General features: G+C 33.1%; 1 protein-coding gene across 6 annotated transcripts in view; it reads left to right on the top strand.

The window, feature by feature from the left end:
• Positions 1–541: 541 nt before the first annotated feature.
• LOC141530822 (chondroitin sulfate N-acetylgalactosaminyltransferase 1-like) overlaps positions 542–26,399 on the top strand; it is a 51,310-nt gene continuing 25,452 nt past the window's right edge. Inside the window, exons 1-3 of one of the 6 annotated variants that reach the window (XM_074248156.1) lie at positions 22,154–23,987; positions 24,060–24,305; positions 25,389–25,437. In XM_074248156.1, the coding sequence (XP_074104257.1) occupies positions 23,978–23,987; positions 24,060–24,305; positions 25,389–25,437 (305 nt within the window). In that variant the 5' untranslated portion in view covers positions 22,154–23,977. Of the gene's footprint in view, positions 1,464–15,364; positions 15,422–22,153; positions 23,988–24,059; positions 24,306–24,346; positions 24,712–25,388; positions 25,438–26,399 lie in introns of those variants that run through there. The other 5 variants (XM_074248157.1, XM_074248158.1, XM_074248162.1 and 2 more) reach the window with 5 other exon arrangements.

The raw sequence follows: 26,399 nt of genomic DNA on the forward strand, positions 1-26,399 counted from the left end.
ACTGGCTCTATTCTAGTCCCCAGTATTCCGGTCTGCTCCTCGTCGTCGCTCACTGTGAGAACGAGCAATTAAGCTTGTGATGCGTGAACCCGCTCACTTGCATTCTCTCCTCTCGGTTAATATTATCAGCTCCAATATTATCACAAGTATTTTATCTCCCAAGTCAAAATAAAATAAATGATAAATCCAAAGCAAACATTTTAACTTTTTATCTTGGATGCTCGGTCATATTGAAGAATAAAATTTAATTAAACGGGCTTGATAATTAATGAAACGACATAATTGACGATCGTTAATGCTCTGTCTGTCTGTCTGTCTGTATGACTGTCTGTAGTTATTAACTCGAAGAACCAGCTGGGCAAGAGCAAGAGAAATAATGCGCACACTCAGAGCACGTTGGGCGCCGTCGTCGACGTTGTACTCTGTCGAGCGTCTCTCTATATCTATATAGACTTTATAGACAAATGCACGGGAACAGAACGTTGGAACGAGCGTTCACTCGACAGGTTATCACGGGACGCGCTACCGTCACCATCTCCAGACTCTAACTCGGCTCTTTATCTTCTCTAAGCCATGTGTTTCGCTCGTATTATCAATTATCATCCTCATTATCCTCATTGTCAATTCAATTTGCTCGCTCGTAACTTCTATTAATAACAATAAGAACCTCAATGACACCCAATAAATTTAATGGATTTATATTTACGATTAGTAAATTAGCGTGCGTGTGTGCTGTCAAACGTGATTCTCATTAAATTTATTGAAAAATAATTTAAATATTAATTAATTGATTGAAAATCTCCAAGTGAAAAATATTAAAAAAATGTGAGGAAAAAATATAAGCCGAAATCGTTGACGTGAAAACAAACCCATTGGATCGAGAGTGAAATTGTTTATTGGAGCGATAATAATCGAACAATCACCCACACTCTACCTCTTTTTTATTTAATATTTAATATCGAATAAATATTTATACAGAGTGTAATAGTTTGTTTAATATCTAACACGTGCAGTGTTGGATAGCGAGGAAGACTTAGACAGTCGAAATCTCAATGAGAGGATGAGAGAATGCAAAGCAGGAGCGCAGATGCGGTGTCATGTGTCGCGGCCAAGGACTGTGCCACTAATTTATCGCTCCCGCTATTAGGTTACTCGTCTACGTCTACCGCAACGGTGGTTTATGTTCGCGTATCCATGTGTACTTACTAGTCAAAGTGTCTGCTCTGCTCTCCTTATTCTGTCTTGGTCTAGTCTGTTCGCCTATCTGCTCCCTGTATGTGATACTCCTCACGTCTACTACAGTAACTGGATAAATTAACACGCCAAGATACTAAGCCAGCTCAAGTGCAAGAGATACGAGTCAAGATAACGAGCCATCCGCTCTGTTCAAGAAAAACCCAAGAAAATTTCAGCCATGTGTGCGTGCGATAGATTATTATCTTTGTAATAACCAGCCTATCAAGGTTTGTTCTTGTTCATCGAGCTTTTTTTTATTTTATACATTTATTGTATTTATTTTTCGAGGTAATTTGATACTTTTTACGTATATATTTGCGTTACATGTTTATTAAGAGTAGAAACTACGCATCGATTTTCTTTCAAAGTCAAAGAGACTCGGAAATAATTTAAATTTTAAAATTCTTTTTATAAAAGCTTCGGATTTTTTATTCGTCAAAGCTTAATATTTATTCGAAAAAAAAATTTCATGAAAAATAATAGAAAGCTTTGTCCTTTTTTTTAAATTCTTTGTTTGCAATTTTTTATTTATCAAAAAAGCTTAACATTTAATCGAAAAAACATGAAAAATATTTATAGAAATTTTTTTTGTAAACTCAACATTGTATTTGTGCAAAAGAAGTATCTTCTGGATAAGCATTAATGTAATAAATTATTACTAAAAAATGATAAGCTATTCCAGCATTAAGCGATTTATATAGAAATATGAAGATAAATTGCGAATTGAGACTCAATTTGAGTTGAAAGGTTTTAAAATTTAAACTTTCTATTAAGAAAGCTCGATTTTTATTTTTTATTTTTATTTTTGGCTTTGATGGATTGAAAGAAAAAGTAGTTATTAAAAGGGTTTTAGTATTCACTATGGAGATAGAGATTCGCTATCGAGATTTATGTGGATGTAAATTAGCTGCCGCTTTTTGTTTATCTCGGGATATTAGAGTAAGAGCTGGCACAATATATTTCTCACTGGAGGTAAATTAAAATGAGATAATGATAATAGAGTTTATGTATTTATGGCGTTTTGAGCCTGATATAAAAGGGAATCTCGGGGTATTTTACCGAGGTAAGCTCATTGACTCTTGGTCTCGGGCTTTGAGATTGAAAATCGGATCTTACAACTACTGGTTCTACTACTTCCACCCGGCATCAGTTGAGCTTAGTTGAGGTAGCGCCTTAGGCGGCAGACGATTGCCCGGAAAAGTATAAGAAAAGTTGGATAACTTCTTTAATCAGGAGCGAGTAAAAAAGTGCCATAAATCACGGGTGAGTTGTGTGCACCAATGCCAGATACTGTTCATCTAAAACCTGATTTTTTATTATTTTAACAAGCTTTTCTGTCTCCGGCTAGCTAACCAACTACGACAGGTACTCGATTAAGCTACATTTTCATCCTTTTGTTCCTCTGATTAACTACAAGACAACTTTAGTTATCGTCATCATTACTCATTGTTACTTATTGAGACTTATTTTATCTTTTTAATGGAAAAAAAAATTTTTTTAAATAAAGGTTGTTCAAAATATAATTAAAAAAAAAAATATTTCTTATAATTTTCTCTCAGGACCAATCAGAAATCAAAAAGTCAAAAATCTTGGCTTTAGGTAATAATATAAAATTCATACAATAAAATATATGATTAAATTTGATATTACACGAAGATATATTAATTTTTTCCCTCGAAAACTTTTCCAGGAATTTTTATTATTTTTAATAACGCGAAAAAAAAATTTATCCCATAAATCCTTATAATAATTCCTTAAAGTATTTTCCAGCGAGATCATTAATCTAAATCTGATCAAGATAAAGAGCGTATTCGCGAGTAGAATAGCAAACTTCACTGGTTGCAAGTTAATAAATTAATAAAAAATAAGCTCTGAAAGTTTAAAGTGAAATTTTAAAAACTAAAATGAATATACTGGTGAAGCTTTTTTAGTAATCTTTTTTTTTTTTTTAACTCTGTTGGCTTTTTCCAAGTATATTTACTATTTTTTTTTTTTTTTTGTTTTGGGTTTCACATGTGAAGGACCGAACAATACAAGAGTACCAACATCTGGAGGCGTTGTGTACAACAGAAACTACCGGCGAGATCCGTTTTGTCTCGTCGAGCGTGAAGATATAACTGAAAACGCTGCTGTGGAAGTAGACCCGGTACTTTAGCTGCACACAACTACTTAATGTTCATCTCTATCTGTATAAAATGTATATGTATTTACACGGGGTCGGTTGAAGCTTGAAGCTCGAAGCTTGCAGCTCGTAGCCTGAAGTTTTGAGAAATGGAAAATTCACGTGGTAAGCAGAAAGCGGAAGTGCCGTGAGCTCTTTTCTGGTGGTGGCTTTTACTTCTACTTGGACTTGTACTTTTACTCTTTCGTGTTCGTCGGTATTTCCTGTGGAAAGGCTGCAGAAGGGATAGGGAGGAGTGAATGACCAGAAAGCTCACCGGCATGTGTAGAGGAGCACCCTTAACGATCTCGAGGCCCTTCCCATCAATTTTAATATTACATGCAAGCAGTTGAGTTAAGCTCCGAGACCAAAGCTGGGGGAATCGCAGATAAAGACCAAAAATAAATAAAAAGGCTAAAGGTTAAAGGCAAAGGTTCAATGTAGAGAGTCTAAAGGGATGGGGTCAAGATCCTCGCGAACTTTTGACGAGATTTAAACTCTCGGCCCCACCTTTACTTGATAATCTGAAGACATTAGACTCTCTGTTGTGGGGAGTGGTTCAACTTTACGATGAAAAATCCATATTTTAAATAAAAAATAAAAACTTGCCACAATTTTTAAATAATTGATTGAATTTTTATTAATTATTAAATTCTATCCTCAATAAAAAAATGTTTAATTTAATTAAAAGTTTTTTTTCATTTTTTTGATTATATGTGTAGCTCTTTTCAAAGCGACTATTCTAAATATAAAATCTTTTTATTTTTTTTTTTCTCAGTGTCTTCTTACCTTTGAATTTTCTCAAGCTAGAGCTTTCCAGTTAAAAAAGACGCCTCGGAGCAATCACTTTTTGTCTTTGCTACCACATGTGCCCATAAAAAATATCTATATCAGTACGTTTTACTTTTTACCCAACGATAAAACGTCGGGCTTTTTTTCTTTACGAATAAAATATATATATATATATATATATAAGATCTGATTTTTTGCACCCTGTAGATTATAAAAAAAATTAAATTAACTTTTTTTCTGCATATAAATTATTAGTTTATTGACTTTTAACTTTATCGAGTATAAAAATATTCATCGATTTATCCAGCGAGCGTGTATCGGTCTGTAGATTAAATTCCCCCTGATCGCGTTAATGGAAGCTGTAATGCAAAAAACCCACCCTCGTTTTTTTCCGAGGATAATATTCTCCCGCATTTATTACGATTAAATATCAACAATAACAATCACCGTAGCAAAGTTTACCTGGGAGTTTTTTTAAAAATACTTTTAATTATTTCCAAGCTGACGTTCTATTTGTTGCTTAGATTGTTTGCCTTCAGATTTGAGACTTTATAATAACATATATATATATATATATATATATATATATATATATATATATATATATATATAATATATCTAGTACAGTGTGTTTGTAGAAGTTCTTTTGTCAATGACAGGCATTGTGAGCGTTAGCTATTGATATTTGCAAACGGAAAACGATAAGCGAGCGAGAAATGGCTGATGTTGAGTGGCAAGGAGCATCCACTATTTGAATTGTCTGCGTGAGTTGTTAAAGTCGCTCGACTAGTCTATTACTTTGCCGTAAACTTCCATTATATTTGCTAAAGTCTTACCAGCTTCAAGATTTATTACACAGATAAGAGTATTTATTCTATTATGCAATACGATTTTTCTCTCATCATTATCATCAGTTGGAGTATAGTATTGCAAACACTTTTGCCCTTTTAAGTCCGGACAATGAGAATATGTAGAACAGGGAATATTTCAATTGTTAAAAAAATACTGACACGCTTTTTGACCAAGTAATTATTGAACTTAATTATTTTAAACTTATTTTAATTACTTTAAAATTGGCATTTATTGTCACTGGATTACCGACATCAGACTGTACTACATGGTCTTAAAAGGTTTACAAACAAACATTCCATTTAATTTGACTCAAAATTTTTAGCTTTCTGGTTGCGACAAATTTAAAAATTAAAGCAGAGATTTTATTCGTTTTCCGATATAAAAGCAGTAGTCAGGATGGGAGGGAGGAGGGCTACACGAATAAAACCCAGGAGAAACGTAGTGCGACAACCGGAAATTAAGTGCTGCAAAATAAGGTCGACTGCTCTGTGTATAAAACAGAATTGTACAGTGACCACGATTCACATCGGAATTCCACTTATATTGTGCATCAGTTGACCCGATATGAGTTAAAAAGAGAAAAACGGTGAAGTGAATGATCGCTTGAATCAAGATACTGAAGCCATTCGTCCGGCGAATTTAATTCGATCTATTTTCCTCAATAAAATTCACCATTGAAGTTTAATTGTAACAGAATTGGTTGACAAACAGCCCATTTTTTGACAGAATTGCTTTTGAATTGTTGGTAAACAGAAAAAATGAAAATAATATCGAGTTGAGTGGATTTATGTGCCGCTGTCGATGTCTATGCCGATGATACGATATATATATATATATATATATATATATATATATATATATATATATCACGGACAAGACACGTGATGAAATAGTGGATCATTAGCGGAGCTCGAAGTGAGCTGGTATTAACGCGCCGTGTACCCGGATCGTAGATATAACAACGAGTGATTTGTCACGGAAACAATCAGACTGGTCCGCGTGAATAGAATGATGTATGATTGATTATTCAGCATCATCACGATCCGGAGGAATATATACCGATTTCATTGAGGATAATGACGTGACATAAAAGAGACTCACGTTTCCATTAATGCTCACCGATTGCATCTCTTGTTGTTAGCATTATCATCATTATTATTGTTATTGCGCTGCTATTATTGTTGATTCGGTTGTTCGTCGGGTATTACAAACCACTAATGCACTGGCTTTGCATTTGAAATTCCTTAGAATTTTAGCTACAGACGTGCGATCCCGAGTTTTATTCATTTTATACCAGTAATCAAATAACAATAAACGTTCATTTTTTAATCTGCCAATAAATCTCATATTGATTATAATTGTAAACGAAATATCTTTTATTGATAAAAATTTCCATCCACTTATTTCTGATTTAAAATTTACTGTAAAAAAAAATGTAACATCAGCTAATTTATATTTTGAGTTATTTCTTCAAAATATTTATACTTTAATGTTGAATTATCCATTTGTATTAAATAAGGGCTGGTGGCGTTAAATTTTCATACAACGAATTTTTTTTTCAAGATATTTTAATTTTTAAGTTTGATAAAGAAAAAAACGATCTAACCGTACGACAAAAAGTTCTTTTGAAAAATAATGTAATGTATTCAACAATTTAGTGCTTGATATTGCTCATTAAAATAAATGTTACAGTGAATTTAAAAGCATCCGCTTGACATTTTCTGTGACAGTCTGCCGAGAAAAGCAAAATAAAACTAAAAACAAAAATAGTAAGAGACATTGATGTTTACGTATTTAACGAGCATAAACTTTGTACATTTTGATGTTGTTTGAGCGACATAGTCGAGGGGCTGACATTGTAACAACGGAGACGAACCACAACCCCTGAAACCAGCCATCCGCGTCACTGTATCCTACCACGGGTGGGGGTAATCCAGAAACTAAGATTAAATGAACCGAAAGGATACAAGGCTGCTTCGTAATGTAACCACGAGTACGTGATTCACGGGTTTCCGATTAGATATTCTCCCTGTAGAAGTAAGTGCTTGCTTTATGCACTCAAATTTTATTCTTTCCAAAAATTCACACTTATATTTTGTAATGAGAGCAATTAGAACGTCGTTTTGTTACTTTTCGCGGCGTAAACGGCTGAATAGTAAAATTGATCAAAAGTAGTTGGGAGTTTTTTGGGATTGTAATCCCTTAAGCCCGAGGTAAGCTTACAGTTTTGTCTCTAAGCCCGGGTATAACATTACGGTCCTTAAGTTTACGGCTCTGCGTTAACTCGATGTTAAATTTCTTAAATTATCGGTATAATTTCCTAAATTAGAGCGTAATGTTTTTTAAAACGATTTTATAATTTATTTCTCGGTATGTATAGGTGCTAAAAGTCTTTATATTACAAAAATTTCATTTCGATCTGAAAATAAAAGCGATAATTTAGCTCGGATTACCGAGTACCTGGAATTCACAGAATCTCACATTGAGCGAAAAATAGTGCGGTGAATAAAAATATTTGGAGAAAAAAGGAAGCTTTAAATCTTGGATTCCACAGTATAGATATCTGTATATAGCAGAGCTTTCAGCTTTGAATAACGTTTTTAAAAAATGTTTTTAATAGAAAATATTTTTCAATAACCGCGACGTTATGCCGTTTGTATGGTTTTAGAAATAGCGTGTGGTTTTATTGCAATTATCCGAGGTATGGTTTCTTTTCCAGCCCCTTTTTGCACACCACTGCAATGCAAAAATATATACACATAAAAATTCGAATCAGATAAACGATCTTCCTTTTTAAAACTCTTGGTATTCGATGACAGTGAATTCATATTTCCGTCAATTTAAAAAAGCAAAAAAAAAAAAAGATCCTTTTGAGAGTTGTGTTTGAGGAATGCGAGCACCTGTACACTGGAATTTTATTTGGAAATTCGACAAACATTTTCTGACATGCGTAACAATGTGGTGCACACAAAAATACTCCAAAGAGAAACACTTGCGAGTTTTAGTTAGTTTTTTTTTTTTTTTTTTAATATATATATTTTTAGTTAACTTTTTCTCACGTTCGTGATAAAAAGCCTATAGAGAGAGTCGTGGGATAGACTCGCGGTGATGCTAGAGAGCAAAAAAGAACATTGTAACAATAATAATAATAATAATAATAATAATAATAATAATAATAATAATAATAATAATAATAATAATAATAATAATAATAATAATAATAATAATAATAATAATAATAATAATAATAATAATAATAATAATAATAATAATAATAATAATAATAATAATAATAATAATAATAATAATAATAATAATAATAATAATAATAATAATAATAATAATAATAATAATAATAATAATAATAATAATAATAATAATAATAATAATAATAATAATAATAATAATAATAATAATAATAATAATAATAATAATAATAATAATAATAATAATAATAATAATAATAATAATAATAATAATAATAATAATAATAAAGAGGGAATAAAAAGGGAAAAAGGTTTAGAAATATTAGGGTACGGCACGCTCGCGTCGAAATTACTATGGCCATTTTCAGCGAAACGACCTTTGTCGGCGGCCCAAGTGAAATATTTCTCGCCGTGGAATTTCGCTCCAGGAATAATGGGCTTCCTCTCCACTCACTATTTCTCTGGTTCTCTCTCGCTCTTTTACCGGCACCCAGCTTGCAAAAGTACATATTTATACGAATATATATATAAGCTCGGTGCATCTCTCCGGTCTAGTCTGCACAACTATGCACACCATCGGGAACAACCTCCCGAACATACGCCAGCGGAGTTTTGATCGATGCGTTAAACTTGTACTTTTCATTCGTGTCCGAGTAGCGCGAGTTTAACTGCTAATCGTGACTGGAATATCATTGCATCATTGTTGCTCGAGTCCCTGTTATTCCAAACTCCGGCTATTTATCCACTTAGGTCCAAAAAATTAAACCAAATGCGGCATCATGTTTCCTTCGTTTTTGTGTCTATATATTTATACTAATAATTATACACGGTAGTTTTTATTCTTGAGTTCTTCCAACACGGCTCTTCCGGAGCTATTATATATTCATGTACACTTGAGAGTTCCTGCATAATAACAGTCTGGAGAAAATTTTTGAGATTCCATTAATAAATTATTAGGAATTAAATCCGCAATGCGGCCAACTTTCCAGATGGAAAGAGCACTTTAGTGTATAGATAATACGCTTGTAAACTATCGAGTCGATGGACTTTAATACACACCCACACATCGCCGTATATTGACTACACTCGAGAGCCGAGATGGACAGAGTATAAAAGAGAGACCGAAATAGCTTCCGGAAAAACCGCTGGACCACTGCCATTAATATCGAGGTAAAATTACCCTATCGTTACCGGTTCTTTCACTATCACTGACCATTTTTTTTTTTTTTTTTTTTAATAATTTATTTTTTGCGCGTAAATTAGTTGTACAAAAATGGGTCAAAAATTTTAATAAGTAAAGGGTTTTTCAATTTTTGCCGAACAATATTGTAAAAATTAATTTTTTTTTCTTTTTTTTTTTTTTTATTTAAATAGCTACATAATATTTTTATAGAGAAAAAAATAAATTAAAATAATATTTTTAATTTTTAATAAAACTTTTTGCTTATTAATTCTTTAAATATTAATTTCATTAAAATAAATTAAGGATAGAATTAAAAAAAATTTCCATTTTACACCAAAAAAGTCAAGTTGTGAATGAAGTAACCTGCCACATTGTGGATAAATGATTTAGTAGGTGTTATTTTACACAAAAGTAAATCCCCATTGAGGTCGAGAGCGTTAAAGTGAATAGAGGTGTCGTCGGGCAATCGATCTCAAGGATAAGCCACGGAAGTAACAACAATCTCCCGAAGATAGAGAGAGAAAGAGATCAGGGTCTCTCTTGTTTGGTCTGCTCGACGCCGGAGATGCTACTCTGACGTCTTTGCCACATTTTGGCATCACCGGCTTTCAGGCAATCGCGTTAATGTACCCCGGCTATGTCTAAAGTCTTCGTCTAAGATGACAGAGTCCCCGGGGCAAGCTAATAACCCAGACCTAACACCAACTCACTTTACTTAGTATATCGCGTCACTTGTCAGTTTGTTCTCAATAATTTAATAATAATAGTTACTTAAATTCCATTTTTTATTTATTATAAATTCAGGACATTTTCCATCGGAAGTACCGTAATATTGAGGGGAAGATTAGCCAGGTCGGCTTTTGGTCAAAGCTTTATCAATATTAGAGCAACGGCTACTAAAATTTGCAGCTGATATCTTCCTATTCGATAATGTTGTACTCATTGTGGAAATTTTAATCAGGTAATCATAATTATTATCTCATTAGGGATTTACGATGAGCTACTTTTGGTCATCAAAGTTTCATTATTTCTCTAATGTAAGATTAAAAATTAAATAATTTATTTATTTATAATTCTCATGGAGACAAAATCGTAGTGTTTTATTATTTATACGTTATTTAATATTTATAGAGAATATTAAATATTATTACGATAATTATACAAAGCAGCTAGAATTGCTTCATTTTTATTTTATTTATCGAGCTTTAGAATAATATAAAAATACATATTTATTCAAACATAAAAAAAATCAATGATAAAAAATATAAATAAATAAAATTTAGTTCAGTATAAAAATAAAAAAAAAAAAAAAAACTTTTGTAGGTGACCTCAATTAAAAGCGAAACTGATAATTTATAAATTAAAATAAAAATAAAAAATATTTTTATTTAAGGCAATGTAAATTGAAAATAACGTTTGATATAATGTAATCTTAAAATTTTTTTAATTATCTCGTAAAAATCTAAAAAATAAAGTAAAAACTAAACGACATAAATCAATGTTTGGATTTCTCACGGGTATGAAAATAAACAATCGGTTTATTAACACAATAAAAGAGATATTATAAAACTTGAATTGAACAGCTAGGATAGAAATGAATAATTTGGCATTGTTAGTACAAGCGGATTATTTTTTATGAATGAAAATGTATAATTTTTTATTATATTCTGTTGCGAGGTGAGAGTAGAATAATTCACCGAAATTTATAGAGAATTAAAGATGTATTAAATCTCAATAGGTTTGATAGAATTTCATGGTTTATGATGCAAAAGCTCGGATGTATGAAAGAGGTGTATGGTATATGATATATATTTCCTTATGATACGAGTCTATGAGCCTCGTTGACAGAATAATACTTGGTAGGTTTGCGGGTGTATAACAAGGCGCGTTTGCCGCCTCCAAGTATACAGTGAATACAAGCGCATAGTGTATTATCCAAGTTAGTCACAATTATGAGCGAGCAACCCATGCGTCTACGGATATACAGATATACCTATCACTTCATATGTATATCTATGTTCCTATATTTGCGCTTTTCAACTCGTACATTATATAGTTGTTTCAGTAGCTGAACATCCACCCGTGTAGTTTTATAATCCTCTACAACATTTCAAAGTTATAACTGCATGGATAAATTTATATTTTGTTAGAGTTATATACCCCGGTGATAGCCCTGAGCATTTATTGTGCAAAACTCATACGTACGTTGCATCAAAGACAATCTAAATTTTTATCTTTTTTTATTCTACAATATATATTATTTTTCCTACAACTTTACTATTTGCTTATCAACTTTTTCCAAGCGTATCAGGTCTCACAAGCTTCAAAGTTAAAGTATTGATTGATTGGAGAGTTAATTTTTCAACAAAAAATTAAAAATTTTTAAATTAATTTTTATAATGAGCTACAACAATTTTTTATACAACAATTGCGATTAAAAATATTTTTTTTATGGAATAAAAAATATTAAAAAAATTTTTTAATGCTAATAAGAGGCAATATGTTGTCTTAACTTTAAATTTAATTAATAACGATCAAAGTCAAAGGAAAGAATAATCGAGTGGCTCCTGCTTACCTCTTGAAACTTAATGACCATTGAAATTGACGACGTGCAATTTTTTCTAAAGTTTGGTATCCTGAGAAATAAATTTGCCGGTAGAAAATTAAAATCCATGAGTCAAGAGCTCGGATAAATTCTTGACTGGAGTAGTCATGAATTATTGAACAGGGAGATTTAGATGGGGACTTAATTTAGGAATATTAAATATTAATGATGGGAGAGCTGTAATGAAGCAGCAGGAAAAAGGAGTTTATAAAAAGTTATGAGTTAATTAATGATAGCCTTAAATATTTGGTAATTCTCCAGTGTTAAGTCGTCTAACGTATCTGATCGCGACGGTGGTCCGTCGAGAAAAGTTTAAACTCCGGGGCGCCACTCACCGAAAGTTACTCAAGAACAAAAACAAGGAAGCTGTTCGGCGCAGAGCTCAAAAGGGAACAAAAAATACCGGGAACAAGAACAGGGAGTGCCAGGACAAATTAAAAAAAGGAAAAACCAGGAAACATAAAAGAAGAACCGGTGCGAATATAGCCACTCGTGAAAGCCCTGGCGTAGTGTTTGTCTTTAGAGAATGGTGAGAGGTGTCTGTGAGAGAAGAAAAGAGAAAAAAGAGCGAGTTTAAAAGGTAAGAGGAAGAAACTGGCTGGAAATAAAATGAATATGCATTTCACAAGTCTCTGCGGTAATGGTTCGATGTACAAATGCTGAGCTGGGGAGGTGTCATGAATACTGCTAGCTGGAGACTGGAGACTGGAGACCACCCGTCTTTCTCAAACGGAAATTGTCTATACGTCGCTGATGAAAATAAAAGCAATCGTGTTTATAAATAAAACTTCCGAGTGAATGAAATTAAATACAAGCTAGAAAAAACAGAATATACAAAATGGAAAATATAAAATGAAATCTAGAACGGGGCATGACAGAGAGAGCCAAATATAAAAAGGTACACTGGAGAAAATAATATACATTTTGTTTTCGAATATTTATTTTTCTACTCGGTAAACAATAGTGTATATTAAATTTGTATTTTGATATTTGTTGACAGTACTTTAAAAGTTCACCTTGTCAATCTATGTACGGGGCTGATATAAAAAAATAATTTCTACGCTTCACATCCAATTTCTAGTTTTCATCCTGGAAATTTAAAAGAAAAATATCAGAGATTACTGATAGAAACTCCCGCTGTACCCTTTTAAAGTCTCAGGATTTACAGGATTCACGGTGTAAATTATAATATTTCGAGTTGTCATAAAAGTAGGACGGGATTTGCATGCTTTGCTTTGAGAATTACTTTTCCAATTTTCGTCAGAAAGCTATTTCGATCGAACGAGAAAATGTGGTTCAGTGGGTGCGGAAAAATTTGCGCTGGAAATCAGGTGAAAGTTGTAAAGCAGAACCAGTATTGCAGATTTGAGATCGACGATTTCGGATGATCGTAAAGTTCAATGCGCTATTGAACCAATCAATACGAATACGGATGGAAATACGGGTCTAACTGGAGACTGGACTGATACCCAGTTCGTAGTTTAAAGGATAGTATCCTTCACAGGTACTTTTTGTTTTTGCTTCTCCAATCTGCTGAGTAGGGTTGCAATAAAAATAGTGTTTTTTTATTTTAATCATAGAGGAATTTAATTCTTTTATGTATTTTTTTTTTTTAAATAAAATTTATTAATTTAAATAAATTCTAATAATTTATTTTTTATAAAATAAAATACTAAAAAATTAAATATTCCGGAATTGTGTTGCTGAGCAAAGAAAAAGTGGCAACTCCTACCGTCCAGAATGAAATGTCATGTTAGAAGACGTGTGTGTAGGTAGATGTGTGTCACTGTAGAGGAAACTCTATCAAACTACACCCTCCCAGATACAGAGATTTTGATAGGATCGAAGATGGGACGTACGAGAGCTCCAGCAGTGGATAGCGAAAATAGTATGGATGACGGGATGAAAATGGCTCGTAAAGGTTTTGCCCAGCAGGAAAGAATAATGCGGCGGATTCGTTTTAAATCTATCAGCGAAGAGCGAAGACGATATAATACCAATGGCTGTTCTAGAATGAACACTCGTTATATTTGTAAACCCCAGACGACGTTGATCGATTCAATGTCTACTTCCTATTCCGAAATAGTGTTGACATTTTTAACGATTTATTCCAACTATTTCGACGGATAGAGTTTCATTTTCACTCTATCATCCAATTTCACTCCGTCACTCGAAATAATAAACTCTGATTTTTCCTCATTTAAATATTATGCAGAAATTTATTTTCATTACCGTTCAAATCTCCTGATCATTTTCTTTACGGTTATTTCAGTGATGAGATTACTAAATTTCAATTTAACTCGGATTTTTTTCTCTCCGTTACACGCAAGTTTCTTCCGCCTCCTCTCTCTCTCCTCATCGTGGCAGCTTTCCGGCTTTGGCGTTCGACTTCCCTTATTCTGATTATGCTTACGTGGAAATAAAAAGTCTATTGACTCACAAACCTCGTTACTTCCTTTCCTTTTTTCTCCATTATCGCTCATGCAGCTCAAAAAAAAATAAAAAAACTATTATAATACCAACAAAGTACAGCGCTAAATAATTTTATTTCAATTTATTGCTTCTTATTTTTCCCTTTACTTTTTCAATATTGTTTAATTTGGTTCTTTGAGTCATTTGCAATTTACTAAGCACTTAATCGAGCCGAAAAATTTCCTCCTCTTCACACAATAATTGCCGGTAATTTAAATTGCTGAAAATAAAAAAGTTATTACATACTCTGACGGAATTTTTCTTTTATTCTTGTAATAAAATATTGAAGGGCTGAAAAATAATTTTTTTAAAACGGTCTATTAAGATTATTTGAGCTTATCTTTTTTTTTCTCTCCTCAGTCAGTCGCCGGGGGCTTTAATTTTAAGTTAAATCTGAGTAAGAGAAATAGTTTAGACATTGGAGGCAACCGTACCATCCGAGTCTTGCTCGTTTAACCAACTGAAATGATTTCCCAGCAGATTCTACCGGTATAGAATATAAATATATAGGTATATATATATATATATATATATATATATATATATATATATATATATATATATATATATATATATATACATAGGCAACTCCAAAGACTCCCGCTGAAATATGAAACTGCGGCAATATGCAGTAAAGAGCCACGAGTACAACCACTCTTGTTTCCAGCCACCAGCCACTCGAATCACCAGACGTCTCGGTAACGCCTACTGCGCTAATAATCCCTATTTAATCGCGATAATATCAACATTTCAATGGGACATGTCTCTTTGTCTCACTAAATCTCACTAAATTTCACTAAATTTACACAATCGCACCTATTAATATAATAATAATTATAATTCAGTTTGATTTCAGAAATGCGATTGACTAGGACGACAATGAAATTCCGAGATCCGCGCAAGCTGCGATAGAGGTAACCAGATATTCTTATTGTCTTGTTAATATGCTAATGAATTTATTATTATCACTTATCATTATTCATTATTCATTATGCCAGAGTAATAAGAGGGGCGAATCCATTGAATTATTACTCTTTAAGTATCCGAAGCCAAAGCCCCCGGGAGGATCTTAATCTTGTTACACTCCGCGGTGAGCTAGTGAGGTCTTGGCGAAAACTTTGGAGTTGCTGGAAAATTGGATGAAAGCTTTCGTCTAAATGTTGTTACACTGTAGTTAAAATAAACCACATAAGAGCTCCGTTTTATTAGATTAGAACTAACTTTATTTAATTCACCTCCTTTATTTACTGCATTAACTCACTCTAGCGAGGGAGAAAAATTATAATTACAATCATTTTACCGAGTTTTTTTTTAATTAATCTGGTGCGTAAAATAGGACAGAAGAGAAGTTTTAATTAAAAAATTTTTAAAACAGTTGGCTCTGCAGGACATCTCAGGGATTTTTCACTGTTTTTGAGCTTAAAATCCTTTATTTTTGATTTGAGTCGAAAAATTTTTAAATTTATTAAAAACAATTTTTATTTGTAAAAAACTTGAAAAACTATAAGTGCAATTAAAGCTTTTTTTTATTAAATAATTTTACCAGAATTTTCTTTACCCAAAAAGTGTAATTATAATTTTTGGTATTTAACTTTTGATTGAGAGCTAAAAAAAAAAAATGAAGAGGTTAATTTAAACAGTATTAATTTAAATTTGAGTAAATGTAAGCAGAAGTAAATGAAATGAATGGTTTTTCGTTTATAGAAAGGGCAAAGTTGAAAGCACTTGGAAAAATAGTAAATAAGAGGTGAAATAAATAAAGAAAAAAAAATAGAGTAAATGGAATTTGCGTTGACACGTAACCCATTGATAGCAGTAGTTGCATAACGTCAAAGGATTTAAAGTTAGTTGAGCCGTGGAAATGAAAATGGTTTTTCCCGTGCAATCACTTGAGTCGCTGTTCCCTGTAAAAGCACTCGTGATATCAAGATTGTATAATGCTCGTGTCACACTATCATTGCCCCATTATGCCTCCGCAGGAAAAAACGATCTCGCAAATATACACATTTCCATCATGTTTTTTATTCTAACTAGAATTAAGCCGGAAAAATAAACAACAAAAACAAAGTAAGAAGAAGAGCTTTGAATAAAAAATTTTAATGCTCCAGAAGCTACTATTTCTAAATAGCACATGTGTTTTTGTGCATAAGCTATTGGCTTTCACTTTGACGGCGTGTTTCTTTGTTTTAAGTTTTATATTTATATTTATATATGGAGCAAGCTTGTCTTCAGTCGACAGTCTGCTCTATAGAGAAAACTCGAGTAGTAGACTTAGACTTGCTGTACACATTACTAAATAAAAGACTGCGATATGTAGATAAGTATTAAGGTCTACATAAATGTGAGTTGAATATTTCTCCAGGAAGATATTTCTTGTGTATGTATTTATCTAAAAAGCTGTGAATTATACTAACAGAAAGAGATGTAGTCTATGTCATGAATTATTAATATTTCCTTTCTATTTTCTTTGGGAAAAAAAAAAAAAAACTAGAATAATAAATAAATAAATGAAATATAATGGAATTGAAAGCAGATGAATTCCAAGGTATTGTCATAAATAATAAATAATGAAAGAAAATAAATTTCTCGAAGGTTGCAGGATAGATGATTTTTAGTTTTATTATTTTATCATTTTCTTGGCAACTATTGGTGGTCGTAAGGGAAAATCAATCTAGTGGGATCGCGAGCGGGAAAAGAGACAACGGGGTGTAAAATAAAAAGCAAAACACAAAAGAACCGAACGCCGTACTTTAATGCCATAAAACACGGACTAAAATCGATACCGTTTTTCCAGAGGGTTTTAAATTCCAGTTGCTTTTTCTACATAAATATTCACCAAATTGGAGTTTATTTTTCGGGACAGGTCGGAGCTATTTTTAATTAGACTGTGTCAATTAACAACGTTTCTACAGAGACGGGACAATGAGAGAGAAGACGAGTGACTTGTAATTGGAAATAGAATTAATGCAGTTAACATACCCGAGGGGAGTATGAGAGGGAGGAGGGAAGAAGGTTTGTTACATTGGATGTGCATTCAGGAAGTTGTCTGTTTAAATGTAGCTTTACAACGAGTAGGGAGTAATCACGCTATTCCGTACACTGTGTCTTTATAAATAATACATAAAAACATGTGTGTCTCATCTTTGTAGCTGTCATTGTCGTTCTGGTACTCCCACCTCTGCTCACCGCATTTGTAACAAATATTCATACTACACTCTACATAGGTAAGCTCGTAGCTCATTTACATGGCACGTCAGCTCAAAGTGTCGGTTAAATCTTACCAGAAGAAAGAAAATGCCACGGCGAATTTACAAACTCTTCGTGTGGAGTTATTACTTAAGCTACACAAGGTATCATATGATTATTTTAATAGAAATGTATAAAATTTTAGTTTTAACTAAAAAAAAAATTTTGAAGAATTTTAATGGTTAATAAAATAAATTTAATAAATCATTCATTCATTTTTAATATAAATTATTCTGTTATAGGTTAAAAGAAAAATTATTAAAAGGATTTGAATAAATGTGATACTTTCAGGAGTTTGAACGCTTTGATGTACAGATCAGGGGAATAAAAAGGAAAACGGATAGTAATAATCGAAGGGGTAGAACGGAAAGTGGCAGCGGAAGTGGAAAACCAGAGCTTTGAGAGGCAAAGTCCGAGTTATCATAGTGAGCAAGCAAAAGAGCTTTAGCTTTAACATTTGATGAATTGAACCGAGTAAAACCTCAAGCTCTGGCTCAAGACTTTACACTTTTTATCCGAAATATATATCGAGATATTATATAACATTTCTTACACTTTTTTAGCTTTATTATTATTCGCTTTCTGGAGCAAGTTTTCACGCTTCCCTCGCCGCGACTCGGTAATATCCCGAGTCATTTTTCAGGGAAGGGAAATCGATCTGGAGCCCCGCGGCGTGACCCGAGCCCCGAGCTCCGGAAGCGATCAGTGCTCGTTCGAAAAGCGAAAGCTCAGCCAACTAGTTTATTTCTTTTTCAAATATCTATATCTATATATTTTAAAAGAGTAATATCAATAATAATAATAATAATAATAATAATAATAATAATAATAATAATAATAATAATAATAATAATAACAATAATAATAACAAAAAGGATTCCTCTCTTTCATTTGCTTCTGGAGGTGTCTGAGTGGTAAACTGACACGCGGCCGCTTGAGCTTGAGCTTCGTCTCGATCATCAGAATGCCAGGAAATGTGAGCCTGGAAAATCTTGAAAAACGATCCAAAGTTACCTTCATTTCTCACCGGGATTCATAACCCAAAGCTCGCTCGCTACATCGCTCCCAACTACATCCAAACTCAAACTAAAACTCCTGCTTCTGCTCCTGTTTCTAGCTTCTGTCATGCTTTATTACGTCCAGGTATCGAGGCAAAAAATTTACCGTTTATCATTTTTCTCTACTATATTTCTCAGCTACAGCAAAAACCATTCGAAATTCCTGTATTATGAGCGTGCTTGAGCTTTCCTTTTTTTTTTTTTTTTTTATATGAATAACTGCCCCCCGCTACTCGTCACCTTAACATGCCAAAAGTAAGTAAGCTAGCTTGATGTTAAAACGGTATGAATAACAAAAACACGGCTGAGAAGTATAACAAAGGGCGAGTGTGTTTTTCGTCGGAAAATGTCAGTCCTCAGACTCCTCGGATTACACCAAGATTTAACGTAATCCCGGGAGTTCTCTTAGGCTCTTATCTTTTGTTATACAACAGTTGAGTTGACCTAATGAGATTCTATCCAAAATCTCCAGAGGGCTAATCCTGAGTCACGGATTACTGGTCTCGGTGACCAACAGGTCAAAACATCGACTCAATAATAACTCTATTGCAAATGTCAGATAATTGTTATTGTTTTTTTTTTTTTTTTTTTTTTTTTTTTTATTTAATTAATTTTGACATTAATTTAAAGAGTAATAATATTATTGAAAAAATATTTTTATAAATTTTTAAATTATGATTTTTATATCAATTTTTTATGTTAATTCTTAAATTTTAATCTTCAACACTACTGTGAGGTGTAAAAAAGGGTAATTTGGAGCCAAAAATGGTGAAGCTCAATTTCTAAAACAATTATTAAACACCAAAAAAAAAATTGAAGAATTAAAAAAAAAGCGCGTTTAGATTTTTCGTGTACTCATTCATTCACTCCATCAGCGAGAATATGAGCTTTGTCTCCGTCGCTTCTGAAAAAGAAGGACATAGAGGGTAAAGTTGGAAGCCGGCCAAAAATTACAGAAGCTCCGCTCGGAGCCGAGGAAAACTCGGGAAAAGAGAAAAGGAAAAGTTCATAAGGTACAACCCATTTCTGATGTTAGCTTTCTATATCAGTTCACCTAGCTCTCGTCTCATCTTCTCTATTTTGTCCCAACCCCTTCTCCCTCTGTACACCCCCACGCCGAGTCACGTGTAGATACAAACACTCAAGGAGTACCCGCGAGATGTTTGTCTCTTCTTTACCCTCAAACTCTGCTTCTACTTCTGGTATTTGAAACTCCTCTATTTTCAGCGCCTTTTCCACTTGCCATTTTTCTTTCACAATTTTTCGTACGTGTTGCCACATATGAGAACACACACATTTTCACCCTCGTATAAATGTCTGTTTGGAAAATATATTTAAATTGGTGAGAAAATGACACTATGTATATTATCTGCACCGGCAATATTCCCCATTCGCCAGAATTTGAATAAAAAAAAAAGCTTCTCTTTAATAATAAATACACAATACATATAAATGTATTTCATTATTTTTTAAAACAAATTTTAAACTATTATTTTTCATTCGCCAGCATTTTTCGTTATCAAAATAAATGTTAAAAAAAAAAAAAAAAAAATATTTCCCGAGATAAATTTCAGCCACTAATGATATTTCATATCTTGTTTACTATTTTTTTTTTATCGAAGTGTTTTTATAAAAAGACATATATATATATATATATATATATATATATATATATATATATATATATATATATATATATATATTTTTTTTTTTTTTTTTTTTTTTCAACCAGAAATTCTGATGGCGGATCCAATGTGGGTGCTTACGTCACGATACAAAGCCACTTTAGCTGTAGAAACTGAGACACGTAAACAGACGGCGATAGTGAGTGAATAAAAGAGTTACTTGCTAGAACGAAATTGTCGCAAAAAGTGAACTATATACATTAAATTCAATGAAATATGTCCGGGTGAGTGTCCTTTTATATAGAATGTGACGAATGTGCTGGCTGCGGTTCTGTTTCTGCTGAGAGTTACTCGATATATCTCACGTCGAAGGAGCTAAGTGCTCGGAAACTGCTACTACTACTACTACCTCGATAAATATTTTCGACGTAACTGAAACCGAGTTTGACAAGTCTTTTTGATTGATCGCGATCTTTAAGATAATACTTTAGTTAATTTTATCCACTCTTCGTGAAACTGAAGTTGCTAATGCACGTCAGATATCTAAAGAAACTTCAATGACGATATGCTTATTGAAATTTATTTAATATTATTATTAAAAATTTTTTTTATCAGTGATTAAATTAAGAAAAAAAAAAAAAAAAAAAAAAGGTCAAGATTTTCTTTATCCTCAGGAGAGGTCCTTCACAAGGAAGCCATATTCCAAGAATGCAAATACATATTTCATTTGAATAGAAACGTCAGGTCCTTTTAAAAATATCCAATGACGACACAAATAGTATCTCCAGTCTGTGGAACAAAATTTATGATCCTTAGGGATGGATGTGTGCTGGAGAATCCTAGAGAAACCAGCCACAAGAAACAAGATACTCATGTTTTCCTTCGTTTATAATTTTTCATGTGAAAAAAATCTAAATGCGGGGTTGTTGGCTTCCCTTGGCTTCTTCTTTCTCTCTATTGTTGTATTTATACTTTAGTGAGGCTGCATTTACTGGAATATTAATAAAATAGCAAGTGGAGTAAATACGTGGAAAAAGCTTTTTCCCTTTTACTCCGTGCCGTATCGTCTCAGCTTTCAATTTACTAAGTTTTCTGCGTATTCTTCCCACTATATTACATTTAGACCGCTCTACATTCAATATTCTATTTTGTACAGTGTGCTGTTATATTAACCGAAATATATGTATGGATGCATGGCAAGTAGCGCTATACACACTCTTAAGTAACGAAGAAGTGAATAAAGAAGCGAGAAGCTTTTACCATCCCCGTAAATGTCAATCCAATTTATTAAGTCACTCAAAATCCAACTTGACGACAATCTCGCGGATTTTGACACACTGGTAGTAGCCTGATTTTTATTTCCTTCATTCTTCCCGTCTATTTCATTCATTTAATCCCATTTTATCTGAAATTTATTGTCAATCTGTAGTATTGATTCGCTCGGGCAACTGTTAAATTTATTCGCTGAAAATAGTCAAAATAACAGCTTTTGTCTAGCAATAAAGAACGCTCAAAGTAGTGACATAAATGATGACGAAAATTAAATTGCGGAGCTTGAATCGTGGCTGCTGGCTGCTGGCTGCTGGCTCACGGTAAGGGAAGGGGAAGAAAGAAATGAAAATTTAGTCCTTTGAATTTTCAATTTCCAATTTGTGAAAAACCTCGGTAAAATGTCACAACAGCGTTTCGCGGAACGAAATGGAAGGGGGGGGGAGGGGTGTGACACGACCTCGTTCAAGCTCCCGCGGGGCTTGATTCATGAAACTTTTACGACTGTAATATCAGTTGCGTCGACAGTCTGCACATCAATGTCCTCGAAACTGCTCCGTGGTAGCGTTGATTAAAAATGCTTTGTGACGATAAAAATAACCGATTTTTATAAATAAAATCCCAGTTTTCGGGATAAATTCTACTTAAATATTTAAAAACAACTGTTAAATAATAAATAAAATAAATACAGGACATCTTGATGGTTTAACTCAAAGCGGATCACATGTTGTAATTCCATAATCAATATTTTTAATCAAATAAAATTAATTACCGAGCCACATTGCAAATTGGACGTATGCTTTTTTTTTTTTTTTTTTTTTTTTAATTACATACATTGCTGGAATATATTTACACGACTGTTGCCGGTAATGAAAAATTCAAATAAAATTTATGATTGCAAAGGTAAACAATTTCATGTCACAGAAATATGTCCGCATTTGCTAGGTACCAGACAAAATACAAGGGATCAATTATTTACGGGCATATTTTCGGATGGATACTCATTTAATAAGAGTGGAATTTTGATTAATTATAGATGTAAAAGCCAATAAGCGACATCCAGAACGGTATTTCGCTTCTGGATTACAGAACAATAGAAGTAGTTGGAGGTATTGATGCTTTTGAATTATTTAATCAATTGTAAGCGGATAGAGATAAAGTGATCTATAGAAAATTTTTAGATATTACTTTTTTTTTTTAATTTTTATATTCGTATTCTATCAAAAATGATTAATCAAAAAACCAACAACAAAAATTAGAATTAAACTTGTAAGAAATTTAATTTTTTACAAAAAAGGTCCTTTAGTCAAAATTGATATTTTTCAAGACATAAATCATTAACTTTTCGGTAATTCAAAATTTTTAAAACTTGTCAAGCCAAACTTTTCAAATAGTCTCGATGTTGATGTGGGAGTTAATGGCAGGTCAGGCAAGTTTAAGGAGCTCCTTTCCTTCCCTCGGAGCCTCTACTTATCCCAAGAACGTAAACTGGCAATGAATGTACATGAGAAGAATGCGTTGGAAGAAGCAGAGGCGGGACACATGGGATGTGATAAGGACTCGGTAAAGGAAGAGGATGCCCATCTTGATTTATATTAGGAGCCAATTTCCTAGGTGATTTTTCCTCTTTCCTGTCTCAACTCTCCGAGTCCTCTGTTTGTGTCCTTCCTTCTGAGCCCGACATCGGGAATCCCTCTTATTCTTTTCTCTTTGGCTTTTTTTATATCCATCTCCGAGCTCCTGCGGAATATGTAGTTTATTCAAACTTGATTACGTGTTACGGCTTCACTGCCTTCTTTTCAATCTACCACTTCCAGTTTCCGACCGATATTACCTCCTATGTCGGTGTCATAAAAATTTCACTGACGTCACTGAAATAATATCATCCTGGGATTTATTTTCCCACGTAGACATATATAAAAGGTGAGTATAAAAGTATACTCTCCATCAAACACCGGGTTTATGGCCCTGGAAAACCGCTAAGTAAATGAAAAGGTGTCTGAGAGCAGAAAACACAACACTGATGGATGGAAAATCCCTTGAGATATATAACCGATCGATTATTTTATTAGTAATTGTTCAGTTTCACTCCTTGCAATATTTCAAACCATAAAAATTTTTTTAACAATATTATCAAAAAAATTTATTTTCAAAAGCTCTAAAACAAATTAAAAAATCAGTTCAATATATTTTCGAATCAAACAAGCTGATGTGTAATTTATAGTGACGTGAATAGAAAAGGAGGCGGAAAAGGAGGAAGATCCAGAGTCTGATGATGAAGAGTGATGAATTAAATTATAATATTAGTTTGATTAGGAGGTAAATCCAAATTAATAAGACAGACGGCATTGTAGGTAGCTCAGTGGGATGTCCGAAGTCTCCCCGTCGTATGTCCGAAGCTCTCGTCCACCTGCTTGCATACAAATGGGATAACAAGCCGGAGCCTGAGCAAACAGAGGCTGATTGCGTGTACCTAACCTCTGGCATCGAGGAAACACCAGCGGAGCGGTACCAATCAGGCGGGATGGATGGATGGACGGATGGAAGGAGGCATGAGGGTAGCGTTGGTGATAAGCACGATCCGATGGTAGTAACTGATGGTCTGTATTGAGAATTGACTTGACATGATGCTTATTCGCAGTACGCTCTGCATGATCCTCATCCTCATATGATATCGCCCCATTCCATTTCATCGTGTATAATGTGAGGATGATCACCAGACAAGGACACTTGTGTGCCGTTTGCTTTGAGAGGATCCACGCGATTAAGTCAATTGCCCTAACATTGCTTCCCCGGTCCGCCGGCCTTCGAGAAATAATTGCCAGCCTGCCTCAATGACTGCGGGGCTGCTAAAAATTACCGAGCAGGAGGAGGAGAATGAGGATGAGAGCGAAAAGAAAGAGAGAAGGATTATTATTTCGGTAGCTGGCGCCTTTGTCGAGTCCCAAGGGCTCTCGGGTCGTTCTACGTTGACGTAAACCTCTTGTCTGTTGATTTATTACACGGGTAAGAGCTAATTAGTTGCATCACTTGGGCTGGCACGTACACACGGGTCATGTGCTAATATAATAGTCTATAGTACACAATGTGTAGGATAATATAATAGGTGTATGACGTCACTGAACCCTAGAAACTTGTCCGGTTTATGGTGACGAGATAACACAAGTTTCTCAAACATTATAAATCTTACCAAATCTGGATTAGCTTTATGTACATCAGGATTAGCTCGATACCTCTATCTTCACTCCCACGGTATGAATATGCCGATAGTTTAATCTCTCTTTTACTTCACCAGCGCCAAACAAAAGGGAGCTTTTTTATTTATTTAAAACCTCGGAAATTATTCTCTGAAATGGCTTTATCTTGTTATATACGGCTGCATCAAGCTGTATGAGAAGAAAAATACATTTTTTCTATTTTAAAACTTAATGCCTCAAAATTAACTCTCTAGTATTGAGAAGATTTATCGACCATGCGCCACCTGTTGGAAACTTTCAACACTAATAAAAAAAATTATTCTAAGGCATTTATGACCATATTAGGCATCTGAAGTCTCATTAGAACATAGAAAAATTATAAATGGATGTATTAAAATTTTTTTTGACGGAAAAAAAAAATTTTTTTTTAAAGAACTCAAATTTTGTGCAATCATTTACACGAAAAAAAATTTTTATTTGTTTCAGATAAATTAATTCATATGACCAGAGCCCAGATCTCTTCTTCGCCTTTGAAGTGAGTACCGACATTTTCATTTTCTAATAACGTACGGGTTGTATAAATACCACCGTGATAAAGTCAAAGGTCTCGGAGCGGAGTCAAAGACCCGAAATCAAGACAAATATACAGTTTTAAATAAAAAAAGCTCACATTAAACACACTAATGGTAGTCATAATAATAATGATGATAATTTATTTAGTTAGCTCGAGCTGGTGAATTTTTAGAAAGAATCGCGACAGCTTGCTCGGCTAAAACCCCGGGGATAGCTATGACAAAAGAGCCTCTTTATACTGTGTACTTTTTCCTCTCGCTTGACTCTTCTCCAAGTTAGTTGTTGACCGTAATTTTGTACGTGACCTCTGGAGCTCAAACACATACACATGTACTCAGTACACTTAATATTTAGTACACAGATATCTAACCATCTATATTTATATTACATCGCTTAGGTGATTTTATCCAGAAAGTTATTCATGCCTTGTAAGCACAACGACAACATAATTTAATAAACTAGCCTCTGTTGAATGACCTCCCGAAGAGTTTCCTCCAATTTAATTAAAGTCCCTTGCAACATTTATTGCGTCATCCATATTACCTTCCTAGTAATTAATATTTACCTTAGTTTAACAAAAATGGCAAACCATCATTGTAATTAATTTATATCTCAGTGACAAACTATCTTTTTATTTATTACAATAGATTTTATTTTTCTAATTTATTAAATGTTCATTTTTTATTTAATATAAATTTTTAGGTCTAAATATAAATTTTTTAATTATTAAAAAATATTGATTAACTCTGAATAAATTTTATTATAGAAAATATATTTTTAGTCTTTCTAATATTAAAATTTTAATTAATTTATTAAAAAAATCAATTAACGTCAGAGAATAATGTTAAATTATTTTTAAAAAATTCTAAAATATTTAATTAATTAATTATAAACAAAAAAAAAAGTATTTATAAAATTATCTAA

Source organism: Cotesia typhae, unplaced genomic scaffold (genome assembly GCF_013202065.1).
Source record: "Cotesia typhae breed Kobodo isofemale line unplaced genomic scaffold, CoteBio_Ctyphae contig_5, whole genome shotgun sequence".
Lineage (NCBI taxonomy): Eukaryota > Metazoa > Arthropoda > Insecta > Hymenoptera > Braconidae > Cotesia > Cotesia typhae.